This window comes from Pomacea canaliculata, linkage group LG13, assembly GCF_003073045.1.
Source record: "Pomacea canaliculata isolate SZHN2017 linkage group LG13, ASM307304v1, whole genome shotgun sequence".
NCBI classification, from domain to species: Eukaryota; Metazoa; Mollusca; class Gastropoda; order Architaenioglossa; family Ampullariidae; genus Pomacea; species Pomacea canaliculata.
Window position 1 is genome coordinate 14,930,775 of NC_037602.1, and position 20,570 is coordinate 14,951,344.

The 20,570-nt window shown below is 44.4% G+C and overlaps 3 protein-coding genes across 3 annotated transcripts in view; 2 read left to right on the plus strand and 1 right to left on the minus strand.

The window, feature by feature from the left end:
• LOC112554466 (A disintegrin and metalloproteinase with thrombospondin motifs 7-like) overlaps nt 1-9,456 on the plus strand; it is a 42,559-nt gene extending 33,103 nt beyond the window's left edge. Inside the window, 19 exon segments of the mRNA XM_025222247.1 lie at nt 183-307; nt 889-1,038; nt 1,336-1,430; nt 1,433-1,475; nt 2,775-2,928; nt 4,227-4,319; nt 4,729-4,874; nt 5,170-5,233; nt 5,498-5,603; nt 5,821-5,948; nt 6,394-6,521; nt 7,296-7,485; nt 7,487-7,537; nt 7,729-7,863; nt 7,945-7,951; nt 8,158-8,284; nt 8,432-8,654; nt 8,967-9,113; nt 9,316-9,456. Of these exon segments, the coding sequence (XP_025078032.1) occupies nt 183-307; nt 889-1,038; nt 1,336-1,430; nt 1,433-1,475; nt 2,775-2,928; nt 4,227-4,319; nt 4,729-4,874; nt 5,170-5,233; nt 5,498-5,603; nt 5,821-5,948; nt 6,394-6,521; nt 7,296-7,485; nt 7,487-7,537; nt 7,729-7,863; nt 7,945-7,951; nt 8,158-8,284; nt 8,432-8,654; nt 8,967-9,113; nt 9,316-9,390 (2,187 nt within the window). The 3' untranslated portion in view covers nt 9,391-9,456.
• Nucleotides 9,457-9,471: 15 nt separating this feature from the next.
• LOC112553556 (A disintegrin and metalloproteinase with thrombospondin motifs 7-like) lies at nt 9,472-13,904 on the plus strand. The gene is made up of 5 exons (XM_025220846.1): nt 9,472-10,036; nt 10,313-10,482; nt 10,797-10,943; nt 11,348-11,498; nt 11,847-13,904. Exons 1-5 carry the CDS (start codon nt 9,511-9,513, stop codon nt 12,008-12,010), a joined length of 1,158 nt encoding a protein of 385 aa, XP_025076631.1. The 5' UTR covers nt 9,472-9,510; the 3' UTR covers nt 12,011-13,904.
• A 2,514-nt stretch (nt 13,905-16,418) lies between these two features.
• Nucleotides 16,419-18,805, minus strand: LOC112554467. Its single transcript, XM_025222248.1, has 5 exons — nt 18,714-18,805; nt 18,105-18,343; nt 17,582-17,825; nt 17,088-17,174; nt 16,419-16,788 (listed from the first exon to the last, which is right to left on the minus strand). Exons 1-5 carry the CDS (start codon nt 18,803-18,805, stop codon nt 16,590-16,592), a joined length of 861 nt encoding a protein of 286 aa, XP_025078033.1. The 3' UTR covers nt 16,419-16,589.
• Nucleotides 18,806-20,570: the final 1,765 nt, after the last annotated feature.

Sequence of the window (20,570 nt, forward strand, 5' to 3'; positions counted from 1 at the left end):
AGAAAGAAAAAGATTGAGGAAAGTTTTATGACAGTGCTTCATTGACAGTAAGGAGTACGATGAAATATAACTAAGGATATTGGCGTGTGTGCTACTTCGTGACTTGTTTACCACTTGCAGGAAAAATATGGTGGATGTAAACGTCAGTCTGTAACATCTAATGATGTTATATTTCCTTTCAGGAGGATCTGGAGATCACACATCACGCTGACAACACCCTCCACAGCTTCTGTAAGTGGCAGAAGTCCGTCAACTTCCGCGACGACGATCACCCCAACCACCATGACGTCGCTCTCCTCCTCACCAGGTGACGTCCGTTAATATAACCACTAGCAGGTTATTACTTCGACAGTTGTCGATGTGCATAATCCGCTACTCAAAAAATGGGAAGCAACTATGGCAGCCTCACTTGGCACAGAGTTGTCTGGATTTATGTGGCCATAGCATCATGACTATGAGGAGACATCCTACAGGACAGCTAGGAGAAACTTTAAATAGTACTTTCCTAAAATAAAAAAAAAAATCTTTACAGGAATTATGTGCACTTCCTTTAGAGTGCGCTGCCTTAGAAGCCCCAATACTCACGTAAAGGAGTCACAAAGATAAATGTCTTTCATACTCTCAGTCCCTTAATCTCACACTATGAGTCTGTTTCTCCCTATCTTATCACCTCTTCCTTCTGTAACGTATGCCTTTTGTTATTCTAGTTAGTTTGGTCCTTGTTACTCATCGAGGAGCATAGGGCCGCAATTTGTTATTCTAATACCTGTACATAATTTTTCCCGATGGGTGTGTTCTAGAAGAAAAAGAACACCGATCTTGTTTATGTGACAGTTACTGTCGCTCTCCAGCAGGTTCCAGAGGTTTAGTGCTTTACTGTGTGTGCAGGCGCAACATCTGCAACCGTATGAATCAGCCATGCGGCACACTGGGTCTCGCACAGGTGTCTGGGATGTGCCAGCCGCATCGCTCGTGTAGCATCAACGAGGACACAGGGCTGTCGCTAGCCTGGACGGTCACGCACGAGCTTGGACACAAGTAAGTCATCAGCCGCCAGTGAAGAGCAAGGACACTAGCAAGTCACTCAACCATGCCGTCCATCGAGCTAAAACATTCGGTCAGCTGCGACCCTGCGAGCGCTAAGAAAATATAGTTAACATTACTTAGTTGTTACCATTAACTCACCAATTAGCAAGTGTGTCGAGATCAGTGGATGTGTTTGAGGGGTGTGGGATATGCTGACGTCATTGCGATTACGTTTTCGTTGTACGTTGGCGTCATCAGTTGCATGTTTGAGGGGATATGGTGATGTCATCGCGTCCATGTTTGTCACAGTTTTGACATGAAGCACGACAACAACTACAGCTGTAAGAGTGCCCCGAACGACACCTACGTGATGGCCGCCCAGCTGTCTTGGGACAAGAGCCCCACCACTGGTCAGACTGCAGCAGAGCCTCCATCACAAAATTCCTGGAGTAAGTCTCTCTGTCTCTCCCTGCACCTACCTCGCTCAACTCTGTTGTGCTGTGTTGTGATGGGATGAGATGAGTTCGCAGGGCAGACAGTCCGGAGGGTTTCTCCAGTTTCCTCCATTATAGTGCGAAACGACATCTAAATAGAAGCACTTTCCCACCAAGCAACCAACCAGCCACAAAGGGACGAGAGGACACCTGTTTGCAGGAAGTATTCTCCGAGTACTTCAGTTTCCTCCCTTTCCCTCTCCCCTCATAGTGCAGGAAGCCACCTCAAGGTGAAAGTACTTTCCCACACAACTAACGGAAGGAGAGTGGCGCCCGAACAAAAATTATAGTCACGGGACACTGTATGTGACACCGTGTCGCAGGTCTACATATGAGGGTACTCCGGTTTCCGTCCATCATCCCTCTCCCCTATAGCTCGAGATCACGGAATTAAGCAAGGAGAGGAGACGTGCTGGAGATAAGGTCGGCGACACACAGACCGACACGACCCTTTGTCGCCGCTCGCGACACGACGCGGAAACATGTTGCCAAGGGAACCCTGCCCTGACATTTGTTCCCACCGATACGATAAAGGGCAGTATATGTGCTGACTCTTCCTGCATCTAGTCAAGTGCGTGGGAGAATGTTTACTCCAATCCCCACAACTCAGTTACATTAGTCACACCCGAAAAGGCAAAAGGTAGCACTGAAAAGGAAAAGTTCCGAAGTAAAGGGAGAAAGCGCTTATGTCTCGGCAAAGGGACAGGTTTAGATGAAAGCTGCGAGTGAGTGTTCTCATTCTCCAAATTAGGATGGGAAAATAGCGAAAGAACATGTTGGGAAATGAACCATAGACACACTGACGTAATTGTTGCTGCTGGAGTGGTGTTAATGATCAAACCCTTGAAGAAAGCAAACATTAAATCGACGCTATTCATGACGAACTCCCCAAACACCTGGTAACCGTCTAATCAAGGGTGTGGTGGTGTCTTGCTGTTCAGGGTAAAAAAAAAAAAATACAAACAAACAACATCTATAAACAAGATGTGTGGATGTGTGTAGGCGGGAATACTTGCCTGAGGGTTTTCTTTGCGTGTGTACGCATGCCTATGAGTGTGTACGCGCGTGTGCGTGTGTGGGTTCATGCATGCGTGTGTGTGTGTGAGTGAGTGAGAGGCAGAAGAGAGAAGAAAGAAAATTTCTAAGATTTTTAAACGAATTTACACGATTGCGACTAAAACGTTGACAGAAGAGTTAGCACTGTTAGTTTGCTCGTCGACTGACTTGTTATTTACCCTGATGTCGCTGTGGCAGTCGTGACTGGGGGTTCTGTCTGGACGACGAACCGGGTCACCACGACTTCAAGTACCCTGTCCTGCCTGCAGGCACCATGTATGATGCCGACCACCAGTGTCGGATCCTGTACGGACAAGATGCCGCCCTGTGCAACGGAATAGAGGTGTTGGAGGTGAGAACTCAGCTGTCTGTGCTCCCCTGTTTAGTTCTCGTGTAGTGCATAGACAACACTCTTGTCTTTTGGTGTCTTTTAAAAGTTTGTGTTTTGTGTTTTTTTGTTTTTTTTTTTAAGAGCAGAGAGACACACACACACAAAACAGAAGTAAACAGCGAAAGAAATAATGAAAAAAAAAAAAGAAACAACAACAAAAAAACCCAAAAAGCAAAATAAATAAGAAAAAATAGAATGAACGCAAGAAAAAAGTGAAACAGAAGTTAAGGAGATTAAAAAATTAAAAAAAAACGAACCTCCACTTGAGGAACAAATAAACTATGTAAGGAAGTAAGTGAGGCCATCAACAAGCCAAAAAAAAAAAGTCAAAAACAAATTTCAATTATACTAAAAATATTTTTTTTCACTTCGGTCTCGGGATTTTTCTGAACACATATAACTCAAAATATAAAAGCACGAGGGGCACTTTTGGAATCTGGAAAACACCAGAGGCCCTCAAACTTATATATTAAGTTATAAGTATGAAGGAAGACCCCAAGACCTAATGAAAATTGTCCGTTTGAAATAAAAGTGTGCTTATAAAAGCATTTTTTACTTGCTTTTATTATAAACGTTTTTAGTCTTTTTAAATTTGTCGTTTTACTTTGTGACGTTATTCCCTTCTTATTGGGCAGTTTAAGGGAGATAACCTTTACGTGACTAGTCCTAGGTCAGCAATTACCTACCTCCCCTAATCCCCAGAGGTTTTCATACAAAATAAGTAGAAAAAAAATTATTTTACTACTTGTGGACTGCTGATAATGATTTAATATTGCATTGTCGCTAGAAGTAATTGGTGAAATGACACTGAACTAAATCGATTACAAAATCTGAAACAGACAACAAATAGTGAGCTAAGTAAAAGAGTCTGATATGGTCGTCCACTATCCTTTTTTTGGACTCTTTTGGGGAGTGAGGTGTGAGGGACCTCACTTTTCTTGGGACCATCCTTTTGTGAGGGCGGTGCACATCTCCTTTTCCTCGCTGCATTAACTTTGCCATCCCTCCATGGACTTCAATCCCCTTTCCCTACAGCTGAATCGACTAACACGCCTTAGACTTCGGACACCACTCGGCTATCCCAGACTAACAAACAAACCTCAAAAAGAAAATTCCAATAACCCCCCTTCCCTTCCCCCCAAAAAAAAATGAACACAAAAGGACAAACATTTCAATCGTGAGAGATAGGCATTTCTATCACAAGCAACAAGTCTATGTAGGTCCATATTTGTTAATTTAAAGATTTCCTTTGTCGGCAGAATATCTGCTCGACACTCTGGTGTCGGGTGAACAACAAGTGTTCGACTAAGCTGCAGCCAGCCGCGGAGGGAACCATTTGCGGCACCAACAGGGTAGGTGACCTCTTCTACCGACTGGGAAACTAAACCCACTTTAATGAGCTAGAAACAAAAGGGTGGGGTGATGGTGGTTTGGGGTGGCTTAGAAGTTGTGTAAATCATGCTTAAGAACCTATTTGCGAAAATGCAAAAGTCAAATGCGCACACACATAAACACGGCAAATATTTCTTTTACTGATAGCGTCTGAGGAACACTCTAAACTTTTTCAAGAATAGTAAAATCTGATTGCTCAATTTCTTTTTTTTTTTTTTCGGGATTGTTGTATGCTACACATTCTTCCAACTGGACCTTCAGGTTTTTCGACTCCATTCTTAATATTTCCGACAACATTGTAATGACCGACCTTTGACGAATGACTGCTTCCTTACCTGGTGTTATTTTCTGTCTGCTGCGCATGGGCAGTGGTGCTTCGCCGGAAATTGCGTTGAGATCGGTGACCGGCCTCATGCCATCAACGGTGAGTGGGGGGAGTGGGCGGAGTGGACCTCCTGCTCACGGACCTGTGGTGCCGGCGTCTCCCATTCGGAACGGCACTGCAACCACCCACCGTGAGTACTGCTGACAACACGATCCATTGCCAGGATCTGATGATAACACAGATGGGTAGCCAACTGTACCGTTATTTGATCCTTCCCTAACTATCCCCCGTATATTTGGAGTAGTTTTATTCGGGCATAATCTCTGGTCAGTCTTGTTGATTATACAACAAAATTGTGCTTGTAAATAAGAATTTTCCCACAAGAAAATAAAACTTCAGGACCTCAAGAAGTTTTTAATGTGTTATGATGCCAAAAATTATCAAAATACAAAAAGTTACCAAGTTAATTATTTTGTGTGCTGCAGACCATCTAACGGAGGAAAATATTGCATTGGAGAGCGAAAGCGGTACAGAATATGTAACACAGACGTAAGCACTTAATCTTCCTTTTTGCAACAGTTGTCTGTCTAGACTCTAGAGAAAAGAGTTTCGACATTAGACTGATGTAAAGAGTTTCTCTGCCTGTTAGTAGACTTATGAAAACTATAGGGCTGAATCGAGTGTTGATATCGCGGAAAACATTTTGCTTTTATGGCTATAAGATTTCTTTCAAAACTGAACAGTCATCAAAAAAGGTAATAATATATTCTGTGGCCATCTTCGTTGCAATATTCCTTTTTTAAATTTTGTTAGGAATGCCCGGATGATGGCCTTAGCTTTCGTCATGCCCAGTGCTTGGAGTTCAACGAAATTCCTTACAAGGGCAACAAGTACGATTGGATTCCTGTGCACACCCCTGGTATGTGAATGAAAACATTACAATCAAGATAATGAAAGTTTTATAAAACAATAAAACTATGTAAAAGACAGAAATAAACCAGAGATACTTTGGTCTATCGTGAAAAACATAACGTGAGTGGATGCACAAAAAATTTTCTCAAAATTACTTTTAAATGTTAATAAAAGAAGATGACAGAGCCCAAGAGAATGAAGATTGGTGTGTTTCTGTCCTCAAGATACGCCGTGCCAGCTGCACTGCAAGCCAAAGGACATGTTCTTCTCGGTGCTCATGAAGGACATCGCAACGGACGGCACCTCGTGTGTCTCTGGCTCCCGACACATGTGCATCAGCGGCCGCTGTAGGGTAACTGAAAGCAAGTCACTGCCACGTAGCAAGTGTCAGCGTCACTTAAACCTACTCAGCATTACCAAGTGTCCATCAACTTTGTTTTGGGAGTGTTGATTATTCATTGTCATGGATTGCTTCGGACGCCATGACATGCAACCCCCTCAAAAAAAGAGAAAAAAAATTAGAAAGAAGAGGAGGTGAACTAACACTAATCCTTACACGAACCTAACCTAACCACTGAATCTAATCCTAACTTTAGTCTTTTTCCGGTTTTCAAATATTTCCATGGGATCCTCATCCCTACCAAAACAAAGTTGTGGCCAGGAGTCGAGGTCTCTGAGTAACTGTCAGTGTCATTCAGCAAGTGGCAGTGCCACTTAACAAAATTCAACATCACTTTCCCTTTTACTGACTTTCTTACCCACATGGCTGAAGTTGGTGCCACTTTTTGCACGTGCAGCACGTGGGGTGTGACTGGGAGATCGACTCGAGTGCCACAGAAGATCGGTGCGGCGTGTGTTACGGCGACGGGTCCACGTGCACGACAGTCAAGAAACAGTTCAACGAGACAAAGGCACAAGGTCAGTGACTTCTCCTGGTGCTCTCCATAAAGTCCCTTCCTAACCAATCGAACACTTAACAGTTCGGCAAAGGTTTTATTCGCGATTGTATTAACTTTGAGGAACCTGAAACTTTGGTCCAAATTGGTGTAATTGAGAAGGGGCCTCAACTCTGTCACCAACGCTATAAAAATAAGGTCAAAAGGTGAACAGCAAAGGTGTGCAGAGAACAGGTAACTAGACAGGTAACTAGTCTAACTTACGGGAGTGAGATGTTAGAACCCTCGGAATCAGTTACCCACCCCAAGGCTAAGTCCTCTTGGTGGAAGTTAACTGCATCATATGGTTGTAGTTTAGTGCCTGCGGACTATCCGCTCCATAAGGCGAAGGTAAAATTCGTCTTCAAACCCTTTTCTGAGGTTGCTTGGGAATGACGTGTTAAGAGACCCCAGTTTTTCTGGGATAGCTTTATTGTGAATGCAGTGCTCATCTTTTCTTCCTTAATGCCTTGCCTTTCACAAGTCAGGTACTCATTTCCAACATCTAGGGTAGACTGGGGGAAGATTGTTGCGCCATACCCGGGTATCGCCCCCTACCTAACATGAAAGAAGGAGACAGGTGTACATGAGTGTAAATGTAAGATAAAGGTATTGAAAAAGAAAAATGTTCATATCAATATTGCTCTTAAGAAATGAAACGTGCAGTCGGAAAGAGGAGGATACTGTACCTAACATGTTCTCGTCTTCGGACACATTTAGAGATTCACCAATGGCTTAGAATATTCTCGTTTCACGTGTTACAGGCTATGTCAGGCGACTGTCATCCCGAAGGACGCCCGTAACATTCGCGTTGAGGAGATCGCAGATGCCAGCAACTTCTTGGCTCTCCGCAATGAGAAGGGCGAGTACTACCTCAACGGCCACTGGTTCATCCAGTGGAGCGGCGACTACGAGATCGCTGGCACTGTGGTCAGGTACCATCGACAGGGCAACAAAGGAAAGCTTTCAGGCTCAAGGACCTCTAAAGGAGCCCCTGCACATAATGGTAATAGTCGTGTCTTGGTTCGTTGTAACCCTTGTGATTAATAATTTCATTGGAGTGTAGTCTGTGTGCCGAGGAGGACATCTGTGTGTTGAAAGATGATGGCCATGTATGGGAAGAAACATGAGGCGTTAATTACCCAAGTTCAGTATGCATCAGTACCTGCAGAATACAGATGCTGGTGTCTGTTGCAGTTGCTGATGCAGGCGCACAATCCGGGTGTGGAGTACGAGTACACTGTACCCAAGCAAAACGCCACAGATTCTCGTCAGCCGGAGTTCCGCTGGGAGTACACCGACTGGTCGCACTGCACTCTTCCTGTGGCGGAGGTACTTCTGATTGTTTATAATTAATGAATTAATGATTCAGTTTAGTCATCACCACCACTTCTTCTTCCCACTTCTCTTCAGTCTCATCGTCTGTCTGCATCAAACTCCTACAGTTTATGAATCAGCATCAAAGAGTTATTAATAAAAATCTTCGCTGATATTTCATGTGTAAGGGAAAATATTTTCATTTGCATAATAATTAATGTGGGAGAGAAAGGTTAAAAGTCCAGAGTCTTATGACAGCAAAGTATCCGAGAATGTAACGTGATGTATTGGTGATTTCTGACCCTGCAGGGTACCAGCTGTCCGAGGTGATTTGTGTCGAGAAAGAGGCTGGCCAGGTGGATGAAAAGTACTGCGACTCCTCCACTAAGCCGGATGACAAACAGCGAAGCTGCAACGAGCACATTTGTCCTGCCAGGTGAGCTGCACTCTGAACACTGAACATTTAGAGTTCGACCTTCCTTTCCACATATGGACTTGAACTGTTGACGCCTAACAAACACTTTGTGGGAGAGTGAAGGCTGGTATGATGGAAACCAAACATTTGTGAAGTGTTCCTGTGCAGGTGGTGGACGGGGCCCTGGCAGCACTGCTCGGTTACGTGCGGGGAGGACGGGACCCACAAGAGGACAGTCATCTGCGTGCGCAGCCTGGGGCAGGACGAGCAGATCGCACTGGAGGACTCGGCCTGCCAAGGGATGAAGCGCCCCATGGGCGTGGAGCCATGTCGGAGCAAAGACCCATGTCCTGGCTCTGTACCCGAGTGGGTTGTGGGCAACTGGTCCTCGGTGGGTCACAGTTTAGTAGGGAATTCACCTCGTACACACTAACACTAAAACTACCCCATAACGGACATGTTTTTGACAAAGAAAGAAAATCGATAAAATTTTAATGAATTGCCAGATTTAGGTTGAGGATTCTTTCAAAAAAACATTTTTCGTTATCAAACAATAAAACTGCGTTATACAAAATTCGTGTGCTTCCCACATTCTCTTAGTTTTGTCCGGTATAACTGCTATCAAATTCTTTTTAACTACTCATGAGTGCGAGTAGTAGTAATTTTCCTGATTTTGAACCTAAATTGTCGTTTGCTGTGACAGTGCAACGGCAATCCGTGCGCCAAGCAGACGAGGGCTGTTCTGTGTAGTGACGTCACGCTAGGGTGCAGTCCCTTTACCCGCCCTGCGTCCTCCCAGCCGTGCAGTAACGTTACCTGTGGGACATGGCGGACAGAGGAATGGTCTGGGGTAAGTTGGGTAACGACTCCCCTCGGCTTGTAACAACCTGATGTTGATTTTGACAGGTTACCTGTAGATTGGTTTCACTGTTCTCTCTATTTTGTGCTGGTGTTGCTGAAAGCCCGGATGTTTTATGTTTACCTTTACCGCTGCTGTTGTTGTTTATGCTGTTGCCTTGCTGTTTCATCAATCAACCGTTTCCTTATTGCAGTGCACGCGAACTTGCAATGGTGGGGTGCAGTACAGAAAGTATCTTGCACTGCAGAAGTTTGCGATCTCAAACTAAAACCACCCGACCAGCAACCGTGCGGGGTCGCTGCCTGTCCCGAAGGAATCGCAGGTAACACTTCCGGTCACGGCGTTGACCCCAGGATCACCTGTCACCTCCCAAGGCCCCAATCGGACCATGCAGCCACTTCCGGAAGACCTTCAGACCGTGCTTCTGTCCGACACCAACATCCATCTGAACCTAGGGCCGGTCAAAGAGGGTGGAGCCACTGACCTCACGCTGAGTAACTCGACATCAGTCAGCCAAGAGAACAACGAGATCGGCCTGATTCAGAACGACCACGCCAACGCCGACCCCTCCCCCGCCAACCCCTCCGACGGTGAAGAGAAAACCCAGCGCGACCAGCGCAACCGCAGCCAGTCCAAGAGTAAGCCCGAGAAAGATAAGACCGAGGTAGAAGGGGTTAATAAAGCAGAAAGTATACAAGGAGCAGGCAACGAGGGGCTAGGCCACGTGAAAGCCGAAGAGATGCTTAACGGACTTTTAAACCCGGTAGAGGGCGGAGCGGAGGAAGGTAACTCTGTGAATGCCAGGCAGCGACTAGGCGCCGGAAGGAGGACAAGAGGACGAGGATCAGGAAGAGTTGGGAAGAGAATCTTTGGAGTCCGATGTGTTTCAATGGTACGCAGGCGAGTGGAGACCGGTGAGCATGTTTACTTTCTATTCATCAAAACGTTTCTCACATTCTGTCTTACGCTGACAGTAGTTCCTAGGTAACGCCCCTGTCGCACATCCTTTCGTCAGTAGATAACATTATCTAAGACATTTATTGCATCACACATCAATATTTTTTAGGTGATGACATCACTGAGGGCTTTAAAAAGTAAAAGTATTTTTTTTTGTTTTCTGGTAAAAATATTAAAATATTGTTATGTGATGTCACAATCTCTTACTTTGTGTTTACTAACTGCGCGTGCAGTGCTCGAGCCCCTGTGGCGGTGGCGTGCAGACCAGACGGTGTCCTGTCTGAGGGTCTCCACAGGAGCGCGCATGGACAGCGACTTCTGCAGCATCATGGGCAAGCCCAACGCCATCCAGGAGTGCAGCCCGCACAACTGCAGCGACTGGGAGGTCACGGAGTGGAGCCAGGTGAGTTCTGCCACCTCGGCCACTGGAACATGATGAGGGTTTAAAAGTCAATAGCTTGACAGAAGCACAGAGTAGTTGATAGGCTAGACATTTAAATAGTGAGCAACCATCGTAAAGGAGGTCTGATTATTTGGAAGGTGCGAACGATCATCATCATCATCATCATCATCATGTCATTTAGTTCACCGCAACTGGTTTTCTTTCCCTATTTCTTGACCCAGCCTCAAACTGTTCCTATGAACGTGCAAGAAATGTACCTTTATTATAAATCGAAGCTGTATAATATGATGAGGTTGTACGGATGATTGTTTCAGTGTTCTGCGCTGTGTGGGTACGCAACCAGAGTGCGTAACGTGACGTGTCCCGAGAAAGATCTGTGTGACCCCAGGGTCAAACCCCAGGAAGTGGATATATGTCAGCTGGAACCATGCACCGCATGGGTCACTGGAGGCTGGAGCAAGGTAAGGGAATTGTGAGAAAAAGCAACTTCCCACGAGAGCTGTGAACGCGCATGTGGATGTATGCCAATGTGTGAATATGTTTTGAACATGTGTTCGGCTTTTTCTACTTCAGTAAGTACCGCCGGCAAGGAGAGTGTTGTTTGTTTTGTACGCATATTTCTGAATATTTTTTCACGTGACTGTTTTTTGAGTTATGCACACCCTTTATGTTTTAAGTCAGGTGCGAACTTTTCCGCTTCTAGTTATCTCTTCTCGCAAATGTAAAAATTTTTTTCGTAGCACCTCGCACTTTTCTTCACTGAGAGGCATCATGGAAACAATATCAAGTTCATTTCCATGATTAGATGACCTCCATGTGTGATTTTACCAGCGAGTAATTATCACTGGATGTTTTCTATTTCAAGTGCTCGAAGACATGCGATGGCGGGAGTCAAGAACGGTTAGTGCAGTGTGTGAACATGACGTCACAGCAGGCGTCCATGGAGTGTGACGAGAAGGTGAAACCAGAGGAACGACAGGGCTGCAACATGGACGAGTGTCCAAAACTGGATAATGGTAAGACTCGCTGACCTTTGACCTTTTCTATGTGGTGTTTATGATTTTGGATGAAATAGAACGAAATAACAGAAGTTTTTTTTTTAAAAAGTATTTTATTTACTTACGAACAGTTTTGAAATTAATGTCAGGTTTGACTGTTTTCGAAGGTGCAAACCATTTCATTCAATTAAGGTACAGATACAGTAAATTGTTATTACCAAATATATTCGTAAAAAGATGAAAAGAGAAAAACATTGAAGATAATGACTGCAAAGACTATGACAATAAGGACAGGATATATATATAATAATCAGTGAGTGTTGCTGACTAGTTTCACAACAACTTATTTACTTTCTCTACCCACAGCGTTTTCAGTCACCTGCGAGTCCAACGAGATGAGCTTCAAAGTGTGCCGGATGTTACGCAAGCTGGGTCTCTGTCAAAAGGATTACGTGCAAGCCAAGTGTTGTCGCACATGCGCAGACCACAGCCGCCAGGCACCGGAAATACGTAAGGCCAGTCGCAGATGACGCTACTTCCGCTGAAGTGACAAATGCAGTGTTTCTCTCCCCTTGTGATATTTGTGCTCAATGAGGTATTAGAGTGAAGACTGGCGAGGGTCAGGAGTGAGCGCAGTTCAGTGAGAAACAGCTTACAGTCAGTCATGCGTCATGCAACGACTAATACATAGAAAATAATTTTAAAAAAAAATCACCGTGGGGGAGTTTCACAGATTGGTGCAAGGGTGTTATCGTGCTTTTGCACATAATGGCGGGATTCATTTTTATTCCAGGAACATTCACATACTTTCTTGCAAGAAATAAAGACCAGCTACCAGGCGGGAACAGAAGTGCAATTGAAAGTGACAAAAATACCGTTAGGAGACGTCACACTCTTATGTAAACGAGATATTTCAGTATGTTATACGTGTGTATGTGTGTGTGTGAGCATTGGTATGTGTATACTTGAGATTTCCGAACATGATGATAGACAACACAGGAAGAAAGTTAAACTTGTTTTCAAATGAGATTGCAGACACTGGCGATGTGGAAAAACAACCATCAAAAGATGATGAAGACCATAATCTTTTCATCTGGACAGATAAAAAAAGAAAACATTTCTATCTCCAGCAACGTCGATGTGTGTGTTTTGTCCTTCCTTCGTACTTCCACACTGACCCTTGCACTCTGAGAACACGAGCGCCTACAGTTGTGCCTGACTGGTTTGTTTGTCTGTCGCCATTGGCAGACTTCACGAACTCGGACTTTACAAACAAGAAGTAGAGACGCTTCACTCCGCTAACACTTGGTAACATTGGGCGAGCTGGCTGATGGAAGCAAGCTGGCTTAACAAGCTGACCATTGGCTCGCCACAGACATTAACCCCAAGAGTACTTAGTAGTAACTGGTTTGCGGTTAATTAAGATTTTGCAGAGTTTGTGGGAGACGACGCAACAGTTTGCTCATTGGCTTAATGCCTTTGTTTTTTTTTTTTTTCAAACCTTCACACTGTTAACTTAAAAGTATTGTTTCCAGGCAGTGTGAACTGGATTTTTTTCATTCAAACCACCCGCAGATGAGCTAGTCTTCAGGTGGCAGTCACAAAGCTGGCCACGTGACCCTGCGAGTGTAATAACTTTGACCCGTTTGTGCATAATGAGGCTTGTAGTTGTGTTTTCACGTCTGCGTGCTCAGGTGTATGTTCCCCTACCCCATGTGTGGTGTGGGCATGGCCAGGTCAGTGGCGACATGGAAAGCAAACACACTTTGGTGCCTTAGACATCAACGAGCAAGTTGTATCGAGAGCATCGGGATAGTTTCTAAAGTTTGCCATGGCCATGATCGTCCTGCAGGTGTCCATCGTCTTCCCGTGGTGACAAGAAGCTGGGTGTCAGACTCGGATACCTTGCGGTGGATTCTGCACCCGTCTTGGAGGAAGGGTGGATGAAGTATCGACTGATGGAAACCGCTGCCTTTGTGACTTGCTAACGTACATAATTTTGGCTGGGGAATTGTTGCGAACATTCGTTTTAATGAGACCAAAATAAACTGAGGTTAGTTATTTTAGACGACTGCAAGTTTGGAGAAGCAGTTTTTTTTATTTCTGAGAAGTCTTCTTTGAGCTTCTCTTACCCCACCCCTGCCTGTCTTTCTTACCTCTCCTTCCTCCCCTACGTCTATTCTCATGTTGTTGTTTTTCTTTTTTGTTTTGGCAACCTTCAAACGAAACATGTCCAGAGCTGTATGTATTCTTCAACCGTCTACCGCTCAGCCGTAACCAGCAGACGTTTGCTGTATGTACCTGGAGTCTGATGATATTTGTATATATGTATGCGTTTCACCTAAAGTTTTATTTGTTTATGGCACTCATATATATATAACTTAGAGCAGTGTGCATGTATTGACATAAACTGTAATCTTTGTGGCTGTTTCCTTTACTTGGTTTGAATGTCGATATAGGCGTGACATGGACTATATTAGACACTCTCAAAGGTCATTTTGACTTTGTACCAGTCGCTGACACTGCGTAAGAATACAGGATAATATGAAAGCAAAAAGAAAAAAATCTTTGAGACATTCAACGTTGAAAATATTCTTCAGAGCTGTATTCTAGTTGTTAGAAGGTGAGTAGAACACGAAGCAAGCTGTACTAGACGCTAGGAAAAGCTGCTTTATTGTCACTACCACTAAGCACCTGCACATGTAAATATGAGAGTACAGACATATGTGGCAGCAAAATGCAGATTTTTCATGAAAGTATTCATTGTAGAAGATATTCGTCAAATCTTCAGCTTGAAACTCGTATTTTGTATATTGCGTTTCTTTGGCGTAAAGCGTGGACTTGTACACCTACAGTTGGTTGATCTGCCCCTGCAGGTGCGAAATCCACAATTCTCTAGTTTAACAGCAATCGAAGAAAAACGAGTGGGGTGGGAGCAAAACTGTAATAACTCCTGAATTCTTCACGACACTGATGCCAGGATGAAAGCTGTGTAGACAAGTCACAATGGCGACAGGATGAAGACAAGACACAGGACCACAGAGGACGTGTCATGGCGCCAGGGTGAGGACAAGACACACCACAGGGGACAACACTCAACACTAGGATGTAACACACAGGACTCCAGTGTGAGGATCAACAGACCATCAGACAAATGATAATGTGAAAGTATCAGAACGAAACATATTCAACAAGAGACAGGCATGCACGTAAAGGTTACGAAGGACACGAAGGATGCCATCTGTACTGTCGTTATTACAATTATTGTTATTAATTAATCGTACGCTTGTAAACGCCGACCGACCCACCTATGCACTCCCACCCACACAACAGATATACACACACAGAGAAGCAGTGTTAGGATTTGTTTTGTAGCCCTATAACACCGGGTGTACGCTGCGTATTCACAGGATTGTCGTCGTGATGGCTCGAGTTACCTCCCTAGGTCGCCACAACCTTCTAATAGTTTTTTTATATGCATTTTTGTGAACAGACCCTGTTCGTAGGCAAGTAATTGCTTGTGACAATACAAAAAATAGATTATCTTAGAAGATAATCTTCTTCTTTGAAGAGTCTTCACTAAAAGAGACAGATGAAGTCGTGAATAAGGTAATGTAAGACAGAGAGTTTTTTTACGAAAAAAAATTCTATTTTCTAATTGACAATTTTGACTTTGTTGTTGAATGCAAAGACACGTGCAGCAACCAAGCTACGAGAAGAGACAGGTTCGAGTTAAGCTAATTTGTTATTTAATTAGTGACACAACAGAGTTCCACTTAGCATAGAGCAGTAAGTGAACTAAATTTCTGTTTCATACGCATGAACGAGCGCATGCACACACACACACACAAACACACGCGCGCGCTGACCCATCTGGCCTCCCGTACACTCGCTACTTCATGACACGTAGACGATGCACCTTGTAGCTGTAACCCAACGGCTTGTTTGGTAAACTCACAAACAATTTTGTTGTGAACACACAATGTGTATATCATATACATAGACAAGTCTGCATGTTTTGTGTCACATCAGTCATTTATTGTGACTTTAATCTGTATTATTCATGTTTACAACTTTTCGTAAGGGCAAAAATAACAGGTTGATTTGATTTTATGTGGATCATATGTTTACAAGTTTGTTAGAGTTGTTTACAACAGAAGCGTGTTCAGCACGTATACCTGTTGTGAAACTTGAAACCCTGGGATGCTCTGCTTACATCTCGGGTGTATAAAAGTTTAGGCTTTCTAGTGATCTTTCAGACGAAATAAAAAGTTTGGCTATGAAACCTGGAATTTATTTTGCTGAGTGGCTTTGTGTTTGTGTGCTTGTCCGTGTGTGAAGGAAAGAAAGAGAAAGAAGGAAGTGAGAGAGAAATGCGTATTTTTGTTAGTATTTCTTTCAGTTAAACGAAGAAGGTTTTTAAAGGTAGTCCTGGTTTCCATGGCAGCAGCGGTGCACTGGCAAGAGAAGTGGAGAACATCACAGCTGTTGTCAGCTGCAAGACTTTGCTGTTCACTTCAATAAGCAGCTGTGACGTATCAAAGGTCAAAGAGTTCAGCACGAGGACTCACTGTCCTTGTGATCGACAGTTTTAGCCGAGACTACTGCTGCCAAACGGGTCTCGTGCAGAATTGGATGCCGTCTTGCTCATGCGCGGTCGAACTTTACTCACGCCGGACCACAACATCGGAGGACGTTGGCGAGGTCCATGAGGACGACGAAGATCGCGGCAGTGACGACGAAGCTGATGCCCACCCACCCGAGCCGTTGAGCGGAGGGGCGTGAGTCGATGGCCGACATTCTCTTCCTCCGCGTGGCGGAGAGTGACTCCTTCCGCACGGCCAGAGACCGCTGGGTGGCGCCAGCTGATTGCAGCAATGACGTCACGTCGACATGAGGGCATCCCGGGCGAAGCACCTGCACGAGCATAACGGATGGTGGACGGAGAGTTTTATCGCTGACCCCATGCGCAGGCGTCCTTGCTGGACCACAGCAGCGGTGGTGGTGATGTTGTTAATGGTGGTAGTAGTGGTGGTGGCGGCGGTGGTGGTGGTGGTTCTGGTGGTAGTGGTAGTGGTGGTGTGGGTGCTCGAGTCGGTCGTCGGGTTTTCAGTTTCCTGAGTGGTTACTTTGGGGGTGGAGTCTAGTTTGGGCGCAGCGTTGTGGCGGACTGTTGTCTCCCCTACGTCCATGGATGAGGTGATCTCCCCTGGAGAGTGTGACGACGTAGCTGGTTCTTTCGGTTTCGTGAAGCTGTTCGCTGTCGTCGGACTGGTTGCAGCTGAAGACTTGCCCACGTGATATCCTGCTGGTCAATGGAGTGAAAACAGACAATAAAATAAAAATATAAATGAAAGAACAAGAGTAAATACTTCGGGAACTGTTTTTTTAACGTTCTCTCCACGGCTGCGAGCTGTCCACTTCAGTGAGATAAATGCAAATCACCAAGCATCAAATTTGATGTGCCTTTGTTTTTGTTTGAAGAAGTTAAATTTGCTGAATGACGAATACTAACTTCTTTTGGGCAAATGAAATCGGTCTTTTTTTTAAAAAAAAAACGCTTCTAGCTACCAGTATCTATTTTACAGACAGCTAGCCCTCGGCTACCTCCGGCTTGTGTTGTGAGGCCACAAAGCGAGTCCGCTGTGCGTCCACTGGTAGGGAAGTCCTTGGCGGATCCATGGATATAGAAGGCTGGCCAGGAGAGAAACGGAAGACAAATATCATTGTGATGTAGTATAACATCCCTCATTGTGCACAATAAAATAACAAACATTACAGATAAACAAACATTGCGGGAAAGGTAGGCTGTATGCTCCAGCCAACTTCACGAAAAAGAGGAGAGAATCTTGTTGTTGTTGGCGTGTATCTCGAGAATGGAAATGATGGGGTGTATTCTCCCAAATTTTGAGAATATCAGTATCTTGAATTGAGCTTTACCAGTCATTAGAAAAATAACTTCTGTAAAAGCTGTCAAAAGTTACTCTACCTTCTGGTATTAAACTGAAAAACTAAAGTGTATAGAATTGTATGTATTAACCCAGAAAAATACATGCAACTTTCGCTTAAACCTGCTAATCACCATCATGAGAGGTAATCACCCTGAAAACAGTTTTGAAGTACATGCTGGAGGGCCCGGACACGTTGCACTGCGGCTGGAAGTCGTCGTAGTAGAGAAGACACTGGGATGTGGTGCGTTCGAACCCCAGCAGGACAGTCCGTCCAGCACGAGGCCCTCGCACAGCTCCATGCACTCGTCGTCGCTCGCCACCGTGAAAACCTTCGGAGGCTTCTTGAAGGCGGATGCGCAGGCCTTGAAGTCCGTTTGGTTGAAGAAGCAAAAATCTGGGAAAGAGAGGATCGACTGCAGACGATGGTGTTTAGAAGGTTGGTAATGGTAATTAGGAAGGTGATGATAATTAGGAGTGTGATCGTAATTAAGAGGATGGTCTTAATAAGGAAGGTACTCGTTAGGATAAGCAAGGAAGGAAATAGTACACAATGTGCTAAATATTACAGAAATAAAGAGAAGCGGTCGTAACGAGGGTTGCAGAACTTCATCAAACAACATTAAAAACTGTAGATATGAAGGACAGGTGAGACGATAAGGTGAGACGATCTCACCTGTTTGTCGCTCACAGATGAAGGAGTGCGAGGTGTTGCAGAAGTCTGTGCGCCACTTCATCGTCTCGTTCCTGGCGTACACACACATCCTCGTGCTGCCGGCCCCAGGAGGCTCCTGCTGGTCCCAGGCAGCTTCCGAAGTCAGGGGCGCACAGCTTCCAGTCCATCGGTAACGAGGCTCAGCAGTCAACGCAGTGCTTAGGCCACTTTCATGCAAGCCAATCCAGAAATGCTCCTTACTGCCGGGCAACGGAGAATTAGAATTACTAACGCGATTGTTTACAGGAGGCAATCATTTATATCGAAATTATTCACGAAATATTTTATAATCAGGCTAATTATAACGGTAAATAATATTCTATTCTTCAGAAAACAAAACAAGGATTACATTGTAAAAAGGGCCACCAAAGAATCAAACTGGTTTTAAAGAGACTGATATACAATAAACACGACTCGATGATATTGACGATAAATATTTTATTTCCACTTGTGACCAGTAATGTTTCTGCATCCCTCATAAAATAATTCTTCGGATATTTATAGGATGTAAAAATGGACAGATCTGTGCTTACACGTTTTTCTTGAAGGGATTGAGTAGAGGTGAGCGACCTGAGGAACTGATTGGCTTGCGTGTCCAGCGTGGCGAGGGTCATGTTGATCTCGTGACACAGCTGTCGCGCGCTGTCCCACGTCTTGAACATGTCCACGAAGAGAGAGAACTTTCGTGGCCGCACGGAGCTCTCTACTTTAGATGCCAACCAACCAACCAACCAACCAAACCAACCAACCAACCAACAAACCAACCAACCAAACAAACAAACAACCAACCAACCAACCAACCAACCAACCAACCAACCAACCAACCAACCAACCAACCAAACAAAAGAGCACTGTCATAGGTACAATAGCAAGAACGTTTATAGACGAGGACATGATAATTAAAAACCACACACACAAAACCAGATACAATGACATAGGTATACCGAACAACATATTCATTCACGAAAACGTTCATAAGTATGTGCACTTCATATAACTCTCTCTCTCTCTCACAAACACACAAACTCTGAAAAACGAAGAGCACTAAAACAAATAAAGAGAGCCAGACATCGTATTTTTTAACCGTTACATCCTTCTGACAAATCTCGGTCGTACTGACATTCTGGGATTTATGATGGATTAATACATTCAATGTCCGGCCCAATTTTTTTTAATTATTCGCCTGAAGTGAAATGCGAACCTCGCGCATCACGTCAACACAATAAACTCGCAGTAAACATGAAAATTAAATGTATTAAAACTTGATTAGTGTCTCTGACAACAGATTCGGCCCTAGAATGTAGGTGTCATCAAAACAAGTTGACGGTGACGACTATGTTTATAAGGCGTTGTCAAATTAACCGAATAGTTCTGCGCTCCATCAGTAATTTCTTGCGACTGAGGGCTTGTCTGTCAGACCCTCAGGGCACAAAGCGGGTGTAAATCGTGGAATTCCCATGGACAGAGCATACGTGAAGATGTTAGAATACTTTTAATATTGTGAGATAATTAAGGACATTTACTTTGTGTGTAGGAATGAAAATAATTCATATTACGAGGATAATCATCAAAATATTTCCTGCGCTCTATGGACTGAGCAGTCATCAGTCATCAGTCGACACACCGATTGGTCTGACGACAGACTGCCATGTATCAGCGATGAAAATGTGTGGAATGTGGATGGGGTTAAGTGGGAATGACGACTGGCCTGACGGATGGGTGGCTAGGCGGACGCTAGGCCTGCTGGGAAACACTGATGCGCGTGCTGGCATCAACAGGATGACTGCAGTAACCCAACGCAATCGCTGACAGTTACCCGAGATGTGCACGTGTCGATATAACCAGCGAACACCTCGATAGATATTACAAATAAAACAATAAACACAAACAAACACCAATTACCAACCAATCCCCCACTAAAAATGGCGTATGTTACAAGGATCGAGAGATCATCAAAAAATCATCCTTCATGACACTGATGTAGTGAGAAAATACTTAATTAAATATCGTGTAGTTTTAGGTAAGTACAATGGATGTATTTTTGAAGACATTTATCACAGGAGCAAACTTTTCAAATGTACAAAGGTGTTTGAACCCACCTTAACGGAACTTACCCGAGGAAGAGAAGAAAGCCATCAGCAGCACCACAACAACAGGCAGCTCCATCTCCTGAATGACTGGACTTCTGGTCTGACCCTTGCTTGGCCTCTGGCAAGTGTCGTCTGCTACAAGGCAGCTGGCAGACGGTTAATTAAACATGGCAGACGATTGTCGCGCACCCGTGTGTTATTCGTGGGATCAGAGGAATTTGGGAATCGCCGGCCGCATGTTGAGTGGAAATAACACAATTAAAAGTGCAACAATAAATCATCTTGGTGTCTCTTCCATGAGCTTCAGAACCTGAACGCATGTCAGCGGTGTTTTCTC